Below are 17,993 nucleotides of genomic sequence, written 5' to 3' on the forward strand. Positions count from 1 at the left end.
CTTTAAATTTATTGTCTGATATTTTGGAAGCCTCGATTCCGGCCATTTCATCCTTTTGACTAATTAAAAATTAAATATTTATTATAAGTTCAATGTTACTATTATGTCTGGCAACAATTAGTCCATGTTTGGTTCAATTAAAAAGTTAATGAAAATTTAAGTTAAAGTCAACAAGTATTTTAATTATATATTTTATGATATTCACGACATTTCAACCATATATTTCATCAAGTTTTAACAAAATTTACCCAAATTTTTTTTTTGATTTTTTGATCTAAACCAAATAGGGGCTTAAATAATTAACGAAAAGGTTAATAAAATAAAAGATAATGGTCGATGAACTATGTATTTTTTTTATTGAATTAAAGATAATAAAATAATTATATTTTTAGTTAAACTTGATTTTTATTTATCTATTTTTAATTAAGATAAAGGTAAAATTGTCCATTTTTGAGTTGAGTGACACAAAAATAAAAGATTGGAGATTGCTATAGTTAAAATTCTAAGTTGATGATGACATACTTGCTACTAAAACTATAATTTTCCCTAAATTGGATCAATTATAAATTTTTCAAGAAAGGTTAAATAATATAATAATGAATAGTTAGAATATGAAAAATTAATAATTTTATTCAATATATGGTTGGACATGTTTAGCCCTATACAAATTAAAATTTGAATTTTTATCAAAATCAAAGTGAACAATTAATTGTGATAACATCTTTTATGGATTTCACAACTTTACAATCATATATTTCATCAATTTTTATCACGACATGCTAAAAATTTGATTTTAATCTTGACCAAACAAAGACTTAGTATTGTATCTTTGTCTTACGTAATAATTATGATATTACAAGAAAAATTAACAGCATAGGACAATACTAATTTTAAAAATTAAAAATTAGCATTTGTATTATTAGTTCCATTTAAGAGAACAATCACGCTGAATCATTTTACTTACATTAATGGTGTTACAACGACCAAACAGGCGACACAATGTTACATGCTCAATTAAAGATAGAATTGTGTAATTTATATAATTATCTCTCATTTCATATTATTTAGACCATGTTTGACAACTATTAAAATAAATTTTTTTTTCTCAAACTCATTTTTTAACTACACATTTTCACAATAAAATATTTTACATGTAAATTTAAAAAAAAATCCTACTTTTTAATCACATATTTTTCAAAAAAAATCATTATTTAAAAACTCATTTTCCCCCAAAAAAAAAAAAGAAAAAAAACTCATTTTAATGTCATGTAGATTAATTTGTAATTCCATTAATGTTAAATAGTATTACTAGTCTGTAATATATTAAAATATCATATTAAGGGAGAATCATTTTTTCAAAAATTATAATCCTCTACAATTCAATTATTTCAATAATATCTTATTTTTCATTTTTCAATATGTAATAAATACTACATAATTATTGTCATTTGTGAAATTTGTGTAATTAATTCTCAATTAATTAAAATTTATATTAACCTAAATTCAATAAAATTTCACTTGATAAATATTCATATTCATGTATCTAGAAATTTTAATGAGTGTTTAAATTTATGTATTAACAATTATTTTTTATGTAATAAATGTAATATAAAAAGATTGCTCATTTATAGTATTCCAAAAAAATTAAAAAAATAAATTGTATAATGGAAATTGAGTTTTGAGAGTACAATTTGAATCCAATTTTCTTATAAATTTTATTTTTATTAATTCATCTTAAACTCATCAAATCCTCTAACAAATTGGTATCAAATATTACTTTTACATCACATATAAAGTATTTTAGAATCACGTTTGACTAGTATGTAAAAAGGTATTCAAAATATTAAAAACATCCGGCCTTCTCATAAACAATAAAGTTCATATCCTTTTTGACTCTCTTAAATTAAATATTTATGGGTCATTTGACAAAGTTCTTAATAAAAATTTAGCAAATTTTGATAAAAATCGATGTATTGCATGTGGTTAAAAAAGTGATAAAATTATAGATATCATGGAATGGGTGATAAGAGTTAAAGTTTACAAAATTTTAACAAAACATTTTCTCACTATTATTATTTAATTCTATCAAATACTACATGAGGTACACCTTATCAATTTTGTCTATTCCCATTACATTAAAGCAACACTTCAAACATTATATATAGCATACATTATGGCACCCCCCAATTTGCATCTCTCTCATTACCTTACTTATAGTTTACACACAATAGAGAGAGAGCGCTTGCTAATGGAATCCTCCATCAGGTTTTTTAGAGTGGGCTTCCTTCTGCTATCACTTGTCATGACAACTGGTTTGAACTTTCTTTACCATTAACTTCTTTAGTGTGTATATATATATTTATCGATCAAATTCAAATATAAAAGTTAAAAACTGCAATTTTATCGTTCTTTTGTAGGCTAATATACATATATTTCTTAACCTAATTGCAGCAGAAAGTAGGCCAGATTGCTATAACGATGTATGCACTACTGAGTGCACAAAAAAAGTGGGTTATACTGTTAACGGGTGTTGCTCTAATGACGAATGTTTCTGCATTTGTGCCAATACTGATTGTTCAGAGGTTTTTCCCCCAGCAGGTGAAACCCTAGTCACTTTTACTCTCTTCGTTGTTTATTTTTTTTCCCTCTCTAAGTCCCCAGTGTTTTTGTTTAAGCCTCCGTTAGGCAAATTTATAAATATTTTACAAAGAGGAAGAGTAGTGAGTCTTGTGAAATGTGTTAATAATAATTAGTAATTATAAATTTGTTGTTAAAATCAAAATTAATTTTAACTCAACTTATAATTGAACATAATATATATATATATATATATATATATATATTTGGCTCCTTGGCTTGTAGATCTTGACGTGTTTCACGCCTCTCTCTTAAAATAATGTTTTTAGGGTGACGCTATATATATATATATATATAAATATTAATATATATATATATATATATGTGTGTGTGTGTGTGTGTGTGTGTGTGTGTGCGCGCGCGCCAGGGGCGAATCTAGGAGTTTGAATCAGCATGGACGGTCATTGACCATCTACCATGGGCCGCAATAACATATTAAAAGTTCATTTGATATCCATTTTTTGTAAAAAATTGCATTTTGTAATAGTGAGTTGATGGAAAATGAATGGTTGAAAACAAATAAAAGTTTTAAATTTGTGTGTAATATTATCTTATTGAAGAACGCGTGGATGAAAAGAAGAGAGCAAAATGTATTTTGAATAACATAGGAATCGAACAAAGCTTAAAATTTAAATATAATAATTATTTTGTTCAAATTGAACATATATAATTATGTTATAAAAAAAAAAAAATAGGATTCATCAAATGACATTATTACTAAGTTTTGTATAATTAAAAGGAAGAGCACGGATTCAGATTTTTATACTTGCATTAAAACCTAACAAATATTATTTTGGTAAGATTAATGGCACAATCCAAGGCATACCATAGTGGTTGAGTATATAACAATACTTGTAAAAGGTCATAGGTTTGAAACTCTTTGACCCACATCCTTATTGAATTTTGGTAAAAATTGTAGAAAAAAATATTACACAAAAAGTTCCACGGTAAGGATTCAAAATCAAGACTTCAAACATATATATGTGAGTTCCAACCAATTGAGATACAAGATATGTCTGGAAATAGGTGAATTATGAGTAATATAATGTATAATTTTAATCTACAGCCAACCAAAAAAAAAATTCTCCCAGCGGATCCAGCATGCGCGGCTGTCGGTGCTCGCCGTGTGCTGGATCCGTGCCTGCTGACATGCTCGCGCCAAATGGAGGCTAGATAAACTTGAGGGTTTTGCTTTTCACTATATTATTAATAAAACACAAGGGAAAGTCGTTAACCGGGGCCACAGATGTTACAAAATTGAAGGTTGGTCTCTGAGGATGTCGAGACCTCGATTGGTATTTTTTCTCGAAGTTTTAACTCTCTAACTTACGGAAATTAAATCATTGTTACGTGTAGCTAGAAATGAATGAGGTCTTTAATAGATTTTAATAAAAGTTGATAAAATGTGTCATTGAAAATTGCAGGTCCTATGAGATGCATAGTTAAAACTTTCACTTAAATTTTTATAAATTTTTTAAGCCATACCAAACATGTATATTTTCTTTCACTCTTAACGCAATTACTGCAATATTACTATCAGGACAAAGAAAAATCTACCGATTCAAACACGAGAGTTTTGATGAAAAATGTGAAATCTCTTAAACGAAGTGGTTTAGTATAGAAAACTAAGTTCTTTGTTTTCTGTTATTTGCAGGAGGGAAAGGTAAACCAGAGTTGTTGATCAGCCAGGTTTAGGGCAATACATCTGAGATTACCGCCCAGTGACATTTTCTACTTATAATCGATTTTCAATTGGAGGATTGTCCTGCAGTTTTTATTGGCTTTTAATAAACTAAAAAAAAAAAAAAAAATGTAGTTAAAGGGCTATCGCTCTCTCCATAAATAAATCAAGAGCCAGTGGCTGTACGCATCTCTATCCTGTTTGATGATAATGTTTATGCATTGTTTCAAGTGAATTCTGAGCTGCTTGTGTTTGTTTTTTTCTTGAAAAATGAGTTTGTTGGAATTCCCCTCGTCATCTTTTATATTTATATAGGTATTGTTCTGAAATGTGGTATGTAGCGACATTCAAATAATAGTTTTATCAATATTCTTCTCTTTTTTATACAACGCGTAAATATCATTTCATAATTATTTCTAGTAATATTCATGAAACACGTGTATTATTAAGTGCGTTTACATGCTTATCATCGCTTATAAACTTGAAATTGAGCGGATTTTTGTTTAATTTAGTGTGAAAATATTGTCATCACAAGTAAAACTCGAACCTCGAGTTACTTGAAGCTAAAGGAAAGATTTTGAGCTTAACTGGAAATTGTTTGAAGCAGTTGAAGACTAACCAGATGATATGGGATTGATAGGAAGCATTAAAAGAGCAATTAGAGGAAACTCAGAAGTTTCAAGAATAAGGGTGTGTTTGTCACCCATTATTTGGGAAGAATGTATTATGAAATAGTGATTGATGTTGAAATGTGTGGTTAAAAAAGAAGGAAAAATTTTTAATTTACATGTAATATTATTTTAATGAAATATGTGTGGTTGAAAATGAGTACTATAAAAAAATATTGGGAAAGAATAGGAGAAAATGGATGACAAACAGGGGCTAAATTCAATTTATGAAAAGTATGGGGACTAATTTACACATTTTTCGAACTAGAGGAGGACCAACATGAAAACTGTTGAGTGTTGTGGAAGTAATATTGACAATTTGGTCTTCAATCCAAATTCGTAAAACTAACTTGCAAGTAGAGATCGAAATGCAAAAGAAGAAAATGCATATTCTTGGTGCAAGATGTTAACTTTTTTATTTCCATTTTTTTCTTTAATTTCAGTGGTGTATTCAAATATCTTCTTCTTGACTAATGATGTAACATAAATTTAAACCTTTAATATCAAGTAGTTAATTATTTTATATATTAATTTTACATCTTTTCATGATGGTTGAATTACTTGATTACCAATTCATGACTTGTGAATTGAACAAACTGAGATGTACGTTATAAATTTAGACCATGTGATAAAATAAATAATTAGATAATAGTATAGATATACTTTTATTATTGTTGTGGTCTTTAATTGAATTCTTAGATGATTTACTATGTTAATATTTATTGAGATTCACATAAAAATATGGTGAATTGATTTAACTAATTTGCATTGATTTGAACTCGAGGAATAAATTAATTTAATTAGTGAATTCGACAAAATACAACAATATTTTTAGTTTGGGTTATGTTCGCATACAACTATATTCCAACTATACTCATGAATTGTGATGATATCATGAGTATATGCCAGTAGTTTGAGACAAAGTATTCACGTTTTCAATAGTTTGCAATAGTTCATTCACTTATTTGTTTGGATTAGTTGGAGGATGAAATTGACATTATAGAATAGATGGAAGAAAAAATTGGTGGTAAAGAATAATTGGACGGAATTGACTCCATAGAATAGTTGGAGGAGGAAATGGACGGTACTGAATAGTTGAAAGACTAAATTGATGCTATTGAATAGATGAAGGATGAACTTGTAGCTAGTTACATATTTGGGGCCAGGATGACATTGTTGCTATTAAATAGTTGAAGGGGTGAATTTTAGGCTACTAAATAGTAAAAGGATGAATTTGATGCTATGCATAGTTGGAGTGCGAAACTGAAGCTATAGAATGTTTGAATGATGAAAGTGATGCTTTGAATAGTTAAAGAATGAAAGTGATGCTATTGAATAGTTAAAGGATGAAAATGATGCTTGTAAATAGTAGGAGATAGAAATGAAACTATTGAATGGTTCAAGGACAAAATCAATGCTGCTAAATAGTTGAAGGATGATTTGACACATAAGAATATTTGAACGACAAAATTGATGCTAGCAAATAGTTAGATGATGAAACTGATGGTGCTGAATAGTTGGAGAATGACATTGGTGTTTATCAATAGATGAAGGATGAAATTGATGACGTTGGATAGTGAAACCACGAAATTCATGATGGTCAATGGTTGGAGATGATAATGACGCTAATGAATGGTTAAGGGACAAAACGGATCCTTGTGAATAACAGGAGGATGAAAGTTATGAATCCTTATATTTTACATGGGAAATTGATGCATACGAATAGTTGAGAACATGAGTCATGCTTCTAAATAGTTCAAGGTAAAATTGATGCTAGTGAATAACTGGAGGACAAAAGTGATTCTTATGTATTTTTGAATGACGTAATTGATGCATATGAGTAGCCGAAGATGTGTTTGAAAACTTAATGGGCAAAATTTACGATTATGAATAGTTGGAGGATGGAATCAATGCTATTGAATAGTTAAAGGACAAAAGTATTACCTAGGAATAGTGTAAAGGCGAAATTGATACTTATGAGCGAAATTGATGCTTATGAGTAGTTGATGGATGAAATTGGTGCTATTTACTAGTTCAAGGATGCAAGTGATACTTTTTAATAGTCGACGGATGCAATTGATGCTTATATACAGTCATAGGATGAGATTAACTCTACTGAGTAGTTGGAGAGTGAAATTGACAAATATTGAAGAGTTGAAGGAGGAAATTATTGACTTGTTGTTGGAGGACAAAAGCTGAACACAAAGCCAAATTGTAGCCAAGCTCCACGGTGAATCCAAATCTAAAATAAAAGCAGCCCCCAGCAGTTAACTAAACCCAAATTTAAACCCAGCCCAATAGTAATGGAATCCGAGCCCAAAAGTGACCAAAGCCAAACTGAAGCCCATGAAATTGTGAACTCATACCCAAACTACAGCCCATGTGAGTGAACCCAAACTAAACTGAAGCGACGCCCAACAGATGAATCCAAATCTAAACTATAACGCAGCCCAACAGTTAACTAAAATCAAAATTTAAACCCAGCCAAGCCCCTGTATGATAGCAATTTTTCACCTCAAAAAACTAATTTTTTGTCCGTTATTTTACTATTCTAACTGTCATTTTGACTTCCTTACTCATAAGTAGAACTCACTTTTCTCTCTAACGATTAAAAAATCAAGAGGATATTACACTACTATAGGTATTTAAATATGAGAATTCTAAAATCAGATATTAAGTTTATTTGAGCATAAATCAGGTATAAATAAAACCTAGGATAATCTCTTTCCTCTCGCCTCTCACTCGCACTCTCTCTCTCTCTCTCTCTCTCTCTCTCTCTCTCTCTCTCTCAGAATTGTAGTCTCTTTCCTCTCTAAACATTGTAGTCTCTTTGCTCTCTTCTCTCACTCGCTCTCTCTCTTTTGTCTCTCACTCTACTATATTCTTGCAACACGTCATCGGAGCTCCGATGCAAGGTTGCGCACAACAACGTTCAAATCGAGGCGATCGTTTATAGGTTAGGGTATGGGATTATTCAGATCGCTGTCGCCTCTTATAGAGGCTCACCTTGAATCGAGGCGATTGCTTACGGATATGGGGTTATTCTGGGTTTTTTTTCTTCTATTTATTGTTGGTGTTATGGAAATGGTGGTGGTGGTGGATGTGGTTTTTGATGGTTTGTAGGTGATGATGGCAGTCGTTTAGGTATTAATAGAAGCAGTATTTCTTTTGTTAGTATTGTAGGCGGTAGTGGTTTTGTTGTTGCAGGCGATGGTCTTGATTTTGGTGGGCGTGAGATGAGGTGCTTGAAGTGGTGGTTGGAAGTGGTTTTTGTGAAGGTTTTGTGACAATTTTCTTGTGGTTTTTGTTATGTTTTGTCGTTGGTAATTTTCTTAGTTGTTGGGTTGCTAGTAGTGATTGTGGTGGAACATTAGCGATGGATCAATGTCCTCTGTTGGTGATGACAAAGGTGTGTAAGTCACAGTTTGAGTTTTTGTGACCAAATATCTTGAACATGTGACCTATCAAAGTACACGGGTCATATGTCAAAATGCTTAGGTTAGGGTCACAGATGCAGGAAATTTGGTCACGAACTATTGGATCGAGACACGGATCGAAGAGATTTGTTCACTTGCCATTGGATCAAGTCAAGATTACATATAACAGGGCACATTTCAAAGTGTATACTTCTCGGGTAACGGATTCAAGAGATTTGTTCACAGGCGGTTGAATCAAGTTGTAGGTCACACATAAGTTTACAGGTTACAAGCTACATATTCAAGATATTTGGTCACAAATCATTAGCTTAAGACATAGATCGAAGAGATTTGTTCACCTGCCATTGGATCAAGTCAAGGTCACATATAACAGGGCACATGTCAAAGCGTATACATCACGGGTAACGGATTCAAGAGATTTGTTCACAAGCTGTTGAATCATGTCGTAGGTCACACATCAAGTGCACATGTCACATATTCAAGAAATTTGGCCATAGACCATTGGCTTAGGTCACATATCACAAATCCAAGAGATTTGGTCACAAGCCATTAGATCAGACTATAGGTCACACGTCAAAGTGCACACGTCACCTGTCACAAATTCAAGAATCTAGTCGTATGCCATTGATTGCTCCAACCTTAGTTATCCAAACTGGTCACAAATTCAAATAACCAAATTTTGATGGTGAGAATTCAAATTATTTGCTCAGTTAATTGCTCTATAAATTACATGAGGAGCTATTTTTCAATTTTCAATTAAAAAAAGTTTTAGATTATACTATACTATTCAGTCCCAACACCAAAGAATTGATCATCACTCAGTGACGAAAACTAAGAACGATCAGTTTGTCGTTGAAGAAGTCGTCGACGAGGTGGAGGTTGGAGGGATGTCGAGGGCGGGTGGATGCCAATGAGTGGGATGGGGACGGTTAGGGTAGGCATGCGTTGATTAATTTAATTTGATAATATTATTATTTAAAACTAAAAAAAATGAAAATAAAAACCTGACTTTTGCATTTTGAAACTTAGTCTCTGAGATTTGATTTGGTGTATATTTAATAGTTGAGATATGATTTTTTCCCAAAAATCAATTCTCATAATCATTATCGAACAAACCCCAAATCTTAATCTTTTCGGAAAAGGTTTTGGAAAATAATCAAAATCCACCAATTTGGTGGGTTGAAAAATACGATAAAAACCTAATTGTCGGAACTTGTATCGAAAAAATTAAGCAATGATTTTTCCGACTTCCTACAAACGATATCACCCAAAATCTAAATTTTAATATAAGTTAAAGTCAACAATTAATTTTAATTACAAATTTTATGGGATCCACAACTTTTTAATCACATTTCTTTAACTTTTATCAAAATTTACTAAAAATCTAATATTAATCTCCACCAAACAAGAGCTAAATACCCATATCCAAATTGTCATTGAACCTCTCAAAATGTTCTCTCATCCATCACTTTCTCACTTTGTTGTTTTAGAAGTTAATGAATTTGATGACATAGCGATTGAAAGGACTAGTAGAATAACATTTTGGTAAGTTCATCAAGTCATTAATTTTTAAAACAATGAGTGACGAAATAAAAGATGAAATAATATTTTGATTCTTAGGCCAACTCGAATAAGTTATAGAGTTTTTGGTAATTGGAAAATGAACGGAAAAATTCAATGGCAACACGTAAACAATGTTGAAAAACATTTGAGAAAATTACTGACAATAAAAATATGTAACTCTTCTCCATTTGAACGTTTTTGAACTTTGTAATAGTCTATCTTGTAGTAAGAGATGTTGAAATCTTCATATGTTAAATATAACTTTCATATTTAAGTAATGTCCAATTGTATTCTTAATAATAATTCCACACGGCCATATATGTCCGTACAGACATGCCCCTCAAAAAACTTGATGCTAGCTGTAACTCTTAACTTACTCTTGACCCATGCTGAGGCTTGATAACTGTCTAAAAAGAGCCATGTCGAGCCAAGGGCAACCCAATTACACCTCTATGCCTTGCAAGCCACCACGCCACAATCCCTGTCAAGACCATGATCGGTTTCTCCAAACCTTACACACTTTCTCAAGTCTCAAAACAAATTTGATAAGCAAATGGTTAATGGGTTCATAAGCTAATGCGAGTTGATGTGACAACGATAAATATTTGATGGTAAACATCAAGGAGTGGCAGAGGTCAAGAGGACTGAGCCATGGTGAGTAGTAGAGTATGAATGCATGATTGTAACGTTAAAGTTTCGGAGCTTAATTATTGTCATTGTGCAAAAGCAGTACACAAATCTACATCCGTGATAAAAGTCGCCGTGGGGGTTAGAAAAGACACAAGAACCCCAACCAAAATTTCATTAAGAATAATTTAGGAATTGTGTCCATGTAATTTCTATTTTGCTCTAATTTATCTTATAAATAGTGGCATCATTAGATTTTTTTATCACCATCATAAAAGAGGGAGAAACTAGAGAAGATAGGTGTACAATTCTTCATGTAAATCTTTTCATCATAGTATATTATTACAGCGACGAAAATGGTGTATTCTCACATTGAATAAAGCTTCTGTAAATCTTGATTGTCTTTTATTATTATTATTATTATTAGCAAATTGATTGCTTTTGATGAAATAGAATTAAGATCTCTAATTTTCAAATCAGGATCACTAGAAGATTATACGAATACAGTTAAACAAAAAGGACCATGTTGTAGAGCCCTACCTCTAAGGGTACAATGACGGAGGAATAGCAAGTAAATTTGAAGCCATAAGATGAATTGTTCCTAACTGAAGGCTAGTTGATGCCTAATTCATCTACCTCTTTGAGGCATGTTTGGTATACAGTAGTAGTTGGATTATGACAGTAAAATAGATAAGATTTTAACTTTTTCTTTATGAATACTATTGAATACAGAACAAATTTTTGAAAATATCGACAAATTAAATTTAATCTACAAATTAAAAAATACCAGGTTATATACTGTGTAAGACAAATGTATTGGAGACACTTCTCCTGAAGGTGCCACTGTAGACAGGTCCACGATCAAGCTAGCTTAAGCCATGCTTTCGAAGGCAAGCTTTGGATCTAATATCAGCCTAACAACGAAAGAGAAAATAAGCTAAATAAAATTCGAGCAAGATTAAATTGCACATTTAGCACGAACAAGTAATCGAAATAATATACTCCTGTCACTGGAACAGTTTCAAGTTTCAACTGATGCTATCTACATTCCAAGTTGAAAGTATAAAGATAATGCTGAATACTGGAACATTTATTTTTCTTAAATCAAAAGGTGACCATTGTCCCCAAACAAGAATCAAACCACTTATGGCAAGATCTCTCAATTTGGTAGATCAACAAATAATATTTAAGAGCGATCAAGGTTTTCTTAAGGGTAATTATATTCACACCATAGTTTGTTACAATGCACCACATTTTAATTGCAATGAAACGTCTAACTTTTGCTCATTCTTGCACTTGCGTACTCAACTTTTTTCTTTGTATTTTGATCCTCAACCTTCTTTAATTAACACATTTTGTCCCTAATGATGGCCAAAAAATCCGTTACGAGTAAGAAGTCTTATTTGCCCCTCATTTTTTTTAATAAGCAAGATAAATAACAAATAAAAAAGTTCAACAAAATATACTCCCCACACTAACCGAATATCTGGACAGAAATCGATATCAAAGACAAGAGATAAGAATGGAAGGGAAAAAGTAGGGGATAAAAGTGCGAAAAAGAACAAAAAAACTGTAGGGTGAATATAATTACCCTTTGCTTAATGTATAATTGTCAGTTAAACTAATTATGGCCTTGTGCTTTGTCACAAAATCTATATTAGATCCATTAATCAATTGATGCATGCTACTAGCAAAATTTCAAAAGCACCAAGTATTACCTGCCTGATGGGCTCCGGGACACGAAATCTGCAACTCAATTTCACAATCTTGATGGCACTGGTAAGAGACACACGATGACCAACCGAAATAAATATGGGTTTCGAGGCGTCTTGAGTTGATCTCATTGCCTGCATAACTATAATATATGTTGGTACATATCTTCAATTGTTAAAATACAATAACTAAGGTTTAGCAATCTTCAGCTGTATTTTCAAATGCAAACTTTGAGATGAAATTTATTGAAGTAGCTCAAAGCACCAACTTTTATCATAGAATAAAGGAATCCAATATTTTAAATAAATATCAATACAAGCACGTACATATTACAGGAATCTTTATAATGTAAATTAGGAAGAGTAATAGTAGTAGTGTAAACAACTTGAGAACAAACTTGACCTAAAACCACTGGATATGAATGAATTTAAGTGTGTGTGTTTTACTTCATACATGTTTCTTAGCCCCCATTTGGTACTATTAAAATCCAGATTTTAATTAAAGTCAAAGTTAACAATTAATTTTAACCACATATTTCATGGGTCCCCAAACTTTTTAACCACACATTTATCAAATTTTATCAAAATCTATTAAAAATCTGATTTTAATTCTCACCAAATAGAGTAGAGTGAAATATGCGAACCTATGTACTTGACCCAAATAAATACGAGATAACAAGGCTTTGAGGTTAAACTAGTTTCACATGCGATATTTAGTTCATTATTGTTATTTAGACCCTTTTTCCACTTCCATTCAACTTGAAAGCACATAATTGTAGCTTAACAAAACAGAGAGAACTGTCTGGAATTATATTTCTATTCTTTCATTTTAAGAGAGAGAATTCATTTACTAAAACATAAACAAGGCTACAACGTATATATAATGCGAGACTACAATGTATACATGGCATTTCACTCTCAACTACAGCTAACTAGTAAAGCTGCATACATTTGGATTACTGCAAGAAAATAATTAAAAATTCTCACCGCTCCTAAAGTAGACCCTGAGTCCCCAATCAAAGTGAAGACATCTTTAGACGAGTTTCCCTCACCTGCAAGAAGTTGTCTCACTCTAGATTGGTTTAGACCATCAACATGGTGTAACTGAAATGTATTACCAGAGAACATGCTGTTAACTTCTGGCACATTATGACTGACACACAGAGAGAGAATAATTTTTAAAAATTAACGTCCAACAAAATAATATCATAGGGGTGTTTGAGAGCCATTTTTATGTTAAAATGCATTTTAGAATAAATTGATGGGAGATGTATGGTTGAAAAATGAGGAAAAGTTTTTGATTTACGTGTAATATTATTTTAATAAAAAAATGTGTGGTTGAAAAGAAGAAAGAGAAAAATGCATTTTGAAAAAAAGGAGTACCAAACGGGGCCATAATCTTAAAACTTACATTCTTTCCTATCCCAACAGTAGGAATATTAGCTAGAACACCAAGATGACAAGCTAATCCCATGCCTGCACAAGTCTCCAAGTTTAGATTGAAATGAAAAGCAGAGTGAATTAACAAGTTGTGCACAAAAATTAAAGACCAAAGCACAGTCAAAGCAGTAAGCAGAATAGTACTAATGATGGTTTAAACTCGTCAAAAACAAAAGCAGGCTCTTCAAGATCTCTCTTACCAACTACAGCAAAAGAGAAGCAGCAGAAATATCCTGACAGCATTATATAAAATTGATCTTTTTTTGTTTTCGTTCCCAGCAATAAGATTTAAGGAAATAGAGCACAAATGCAATCCTAATGGATTAGTTTAATTTTGCAGGCACAAGTTTTACCAATCTAGACCTTCAAATTAAGATTTTTCAACTTTTGGATCTTTTTCCCCCTTTTGGTCATTATATCAATTAATAGCTAGCTTCTATTTAGGTACGGTGAAATTATTGTTAATCAATTAGTTTTAACATGATAATAATGCAGCTAATAAACAATACAAGCAAGGGCTATACATGTAAGCCAAACAAATATACACTTACACGTCCTTGGAATAGTAAGTTTACATAGGCCTTTCACAGTTTTAGTTTATTTCTACATATTTATACCTTAGTATCCATAAAGTTTTCACACCACTTAAAACCTATTCTTAAATTAAAAAAATAAATAAAATAAAATGAGAACCATACCTATGTTTGGGTTTCATTCTAATTTTAATACATTTTTTTCTTTCTTCTTTTCAACCACACATTCTTCAATAAAATAATATTAGGGACGTGTCTGGTAGTGATTTTCCAACATGTGAACCCAAAATTTTTCCTTCTTTTTTAACTATGCATTTTTCAAAAAATTACTATTCCAAAATACATTTTTTCTCAAAACCTCATTAAAATGGAATCCAAACATGGGCTATATGGACACTATAATAAGAGCACATAGAAAAATTACTTGAGGTTGTCTAGCAAACTCACATTTTGTATATTCTTTCTTAAAAACAACATATAAGCTGCCCAATAACGGGTGAAAAGGTTTCTTTAAATAAGATGGAGCTACAAACATAGGCCACTCACTGTGATAATGCTAGCGGAAGTCATTGGTTAACATGATAATAGGTAGAGAGGACAGACATGATAACATTTATTGAATATTTGGAGATGAACTAAAAGTATTCTAATCAATAATTCTTTCCCTATCACCATGCACATTAGCAGCATCCAAAGAAGTCTTTATCCACTTCCAGTAACAAATAGAAGAATAAAAACATCATTCACTAAGAATCATAAACAATATGATGCTCTAAAAGCAAGCCACAATATAACAGTTCCAGCAAGTACCAGTGAAAGGTAATGGAAGAAAGTAGCAATTTTCATGAAATAAGATTGGGATTTTTTTAAAATGAACTAAATAAACAAAGAGTTCAGGAGCTGTTTCAAGGAGGAATTTAACCATAATGCATCACTTATTATCTTTTCTTAAACATTGAAAAATAAAAGACTTGCCTCGAGGATGAAGTATTCCGTTGCCGTCAACCATCAATATCTGTCAAAGTAATTGACTTAAAGGATATAAGCGTCAATTAAATTTTGAAAAGGATTAGAGACGGATAGTATTTGAACATTTTACAAAAAACACACCGAGAACCCACCCATGCATCTTAAAATAAAATACTCCAGAAACTCTTGTTTCAGGAAAAAGAAATGCAGTGTGAATTTGGCAGTCTCTTATAAGTTTTTTTAATTTGTTCGTTGATAAACAATTTACATAAGAGAATCAAATAAATTTCATCAGTATACTTTCACATTGTAGTGAAAATTTGGCAGAGTCAAATACATTTGTCTTTTAAAGTTTTTAAATTTGTTTCTTGATAGATAATTTCACATAATTAATCAAATAAATTTTATCAGACTTCCACGTTAATGTTATCTCACAATATAAAAGAAAAATATTTAATACTAGTATTAAAAAGGTTATCACCTGAGAATAGAATGGAAGAGATCCCTTCTTCATTTTCTCGAGAAGTTCTAGAAGAACTGGGGCCTGCAAAATAGATAAACATTCAGAGTTTGTACTATATATACAACAAAATCCAGAACCATATGAAGAAGCGCATAGTTAATCCTCAACAATTTACAGGTAAAAATAGTTCTTTACCAAGAAAAAGGAAATCCATTGCTTACCTAGAACATATTCTGCGCAAAACTTATTGTGATACAAATACAAACGGGAAATCTCAAATGAAAGGACAAAAGCCAACATGCAGGGAAATTGTTCAATTTTCATCATCCCAGAGTGAAAACCATGCTTCTTCTGATAACGTTATGCTCCAAAGGCTCGAAATTTCGTAAAATCTAAGAATTAGTGTTTTTTTATAAGTAAAAAAATGTAAAGGAGTGTGAATAAGATCTCTCTGAAGACAAATATCTTGTCCTCTATACTCCAAAACTTGTGCCTTTTTCTCACGATTACATTATGTAAAAGGAATAATATATTATGGGGCACTTGGAAACAGAAAAATCTCAACTGCAGCAATTATGAGTTGTGTGCTATGCTAAAAAAAAATGCAGTTTTCCCACTATCCAAAGAATTGATAATCATATAAAGAAAAAAGTTAAAATGGTACAGGGATAAAGCTCTCCTAAGGCAAGAGCCAGAAATAGAGAATGGAGCATGAAATTTATGTGTTTTCTTATAATATCAAGAATTATTCATCCAACAAACTCACCCAAAAAATTCTCATCCCATACATGAGATAACCTATTCTTCTAGCCACGAACAAAACTCTAACTCTTATTAAGCCCACTGTTAAAGCTAATCAAGTGTTATTCTCTTCATGAAAAAGGTGCGTTACTATCAGATCGCTCGCTAAGGAAAATTCTAAAATCGGCACTCAAAGATCAGTTTTTATCTGCAATACCAAATCAGCAATATATCATGCCAACATCCCCGTGATCCTTTCCTAAAAGTCCATTAAGTCTCACATGAAAATTTTCTGTCCAAGTGTATTTCTTAATCCAGTTCTCAAAACCCAGTTTTGTATATAATCCATCCATATCCTCACAAAGTTGCACCTACAAGAATTATCCTAATCATATTTCGTTGCATAGGCACTTAAAACATTAACTATGCATCTTGCACTACAAATCCAAACGAATAAATCCTTGTCTTAGTTATGGAAACTAGTGTCCTTTAAGGTCCTCATGTACCGTAATACCACCATTTCGTTGTCCACCTATCCTTATACTCCATAATCCTCGCCTCTATTTCAAGGCATATCAATACGAATAATGCAGGTATAATTTATATGCAACCTATTATCTCTTCCTTGCTTTCTATCCTACCTGCGCTTTAACTCAAGCACAAAGCATTAATCTTCTACCTATCAAATTGTGTACTGATAAGTCTCACACAAGGCAATAAAGTATTGTAATCTATACGCCAGAGGTCGTACATCTAAATATCTCGACAAAATGATATAAATTTACGAATAAAAATTGAAAGGAAAAATTCATGAACAGGACCTCTCTGAAGGCCAAGAAACCAGGTATATACGGAGTATGCAGCTTAACAATGGAAAAATCTTCATATACAACTTGAAGAGTATTGAGGTCCAAAACCACAAGGGTGGCGCATGCAATAGATGGATCGGCTTTTGAAAAGCTCAAGTCAACTCCGCCCACGTACTTCAGGATTGCACCACAGGAATCTGAATTTTCTGTTTTTTCTTCAAGATTTTGTACTTCAGTTGTGGGTATTTTCCAATTGAAATCATCTTCTATTTTCATCTTTTTCTTGAGTGAATCTTGGATCCTAAATCAAAATCGAGCACCATGAGGGGAAAAAAATTGGGTTTCGAGTTCCTAAGCAAGTGTAAAAGAAAGCAATAAAAATAATGAAATTTTATGCAGTTACTCAATCCATTTGTCTTGAAGATCAGTAGAGCAGCGAGTTTCCAGAGCAGGCTCTTTTTCCATCGATCTTTGTTGAAAGAAGACAAAATGGATCGTAAATGGCGAGTAGCCCTTTTGGATTCTGGTTCCACACACTTCCGAGTTAGGCCGACCCACATTATTGGAATAAAAATACATTTTTGAATATCGTATTAATTGGACATGTGTGTTTAAAAAATAAGAAAAATTTTAAATTTACGTATAATATTATTTTATTAAAAAATATGTGATTAAAACGATATCAAATTACTGTTGAAAAATGTATTTTTTTT

The 17,993-nt window shown here is 31.6% G+C and overlaps 2 protein-coding genes across 5 annotated transcripts; one reads left to right on the plus strand and one right to left on the minus strand.

Moving 5' to 3' along the window:
- Positions 1-2,130: 2,130 nt before the first annotated feature.
- Positions 2,131-4,507, plus strand: LOC111384750. Its single transcript, XM_023009071.1, has 3 exons — positions 2,131-2,312; positions 2,452-2,598; positions 4,292-4,507. Exons 1-3 carry the CDS (start codon positions 2,174-2,176, stop codon positions 4,330-4,332), a joined length of 327 nt encoding a protein of 108 aa, XP_022864839.1. The 5' UTR covers positions 2,131-2,173; the 3' UTR covers positions 4,333-4,507.
- Positions 4,508-11,300: 6,793 nt separating this feature from the next.
- Positions 11,301-17,822, minus strand: LOC111384747 (endonuclease V). 4 transcript variants are annotated; one of them, XM_023009067.1, is made up of 8 exons: positions 17,684-17,822; positions 17,293-17,581; positions 15,749-15,811; positions 15,274-15,313; positions 13,737-13,801; positions 13,313-13,429; positions 12,336-12,460; positions 11,301-11,527 (listed from the first exon to the last, which is right to left on the minus strand). In XM_023009067.1, the coding sequence occupies exons 1-8, from the start codon at positions 17,743-17,745 to the stop codon at positions 11,485-11,487; spliced, it is 804 nt and encodes a 267-aa protein (XP_022864835.1). In that variant the 5' UTR covers positions 17,746-17,822; the 3' UTR covers positions 11,301-11,484. The 4 variants fall into 4 exon arrangements, with proteins under 4 accessions (XP_022864835.1, XP_022864833.1, XP_022864836.1 ...); XM_023009065.1 differs by having other exon boundaries at positions 12,332-12,460; XM_023009068.1 differs by lacking the exon at positions 13,313-13,429 and having other exon boundaries at positions 12,332-12,460.
- Between the last annotated feature and the right edge of the window lie 171 nt (positions 17,823-17,993).

The sequence above is a fragment of the Olea europaea genome, unplaced genomic scaffold, assembly GCF_002742605.1.
Source record: "Olea europaea var. sylvestris unplaced genomic scaffold, O_europaea_v1 scaffold2990, whole genome shotgun sequence".
Lineage (NCBI taxonomy): Eukaryota > Viridiplantae > Streptophyta > Magnoliopsida > Lamiales > Oleaceae > Olea > Olea europaea.

Excerpts from the sequence above, each read along its gene's own strand:
- LOC111384750 (XM_023009071.1), top strand. The coding sequence starts at position 2,174 with ATGGCACCCCCCAATTTGCATCTCTCTCATTACCTTACTTATAGTTTA. Across the intron at positions 2,313-2,451 it reads ATCACTTGTCATGACAACTG|CAGAAAGTAGGCCAGATTGC; the intron begins GTTTGAACTTTC and ends ACCTAATTGCAG. Across the intron at positions 2,599-4,291 it reads AGAGGTTTTTCCCCCAGCAG|GAGGGAAAGGTAAACCAGAG; the intron begins GTGAAACCCTAG and ends TGTTATTTGCAG.
- LOC111384747 (XM_023009065.1), bottom strand. The coding sequence starts at position 17,745 with ATGGAAAAAGAGCCTGCTCTGGAAACTCGCTGCTCTACTGATCTTCAA. Across the intron at positions 15,314-15,748 it reads CTCTTCCATTCTATTCTCAG|ATATTGATGGTTGACGGCAA; the intron begins GTGATAACCTTT and ends TTACTTTGACAG. Across the intron at positions 11,528-12,331 it reads TCCCGGAGCCCATCAGGCAG|GCTGATATTAGATCCAAAGC; the intron begins GTAATACTTGGT and ends TTTCGTTGTTAG.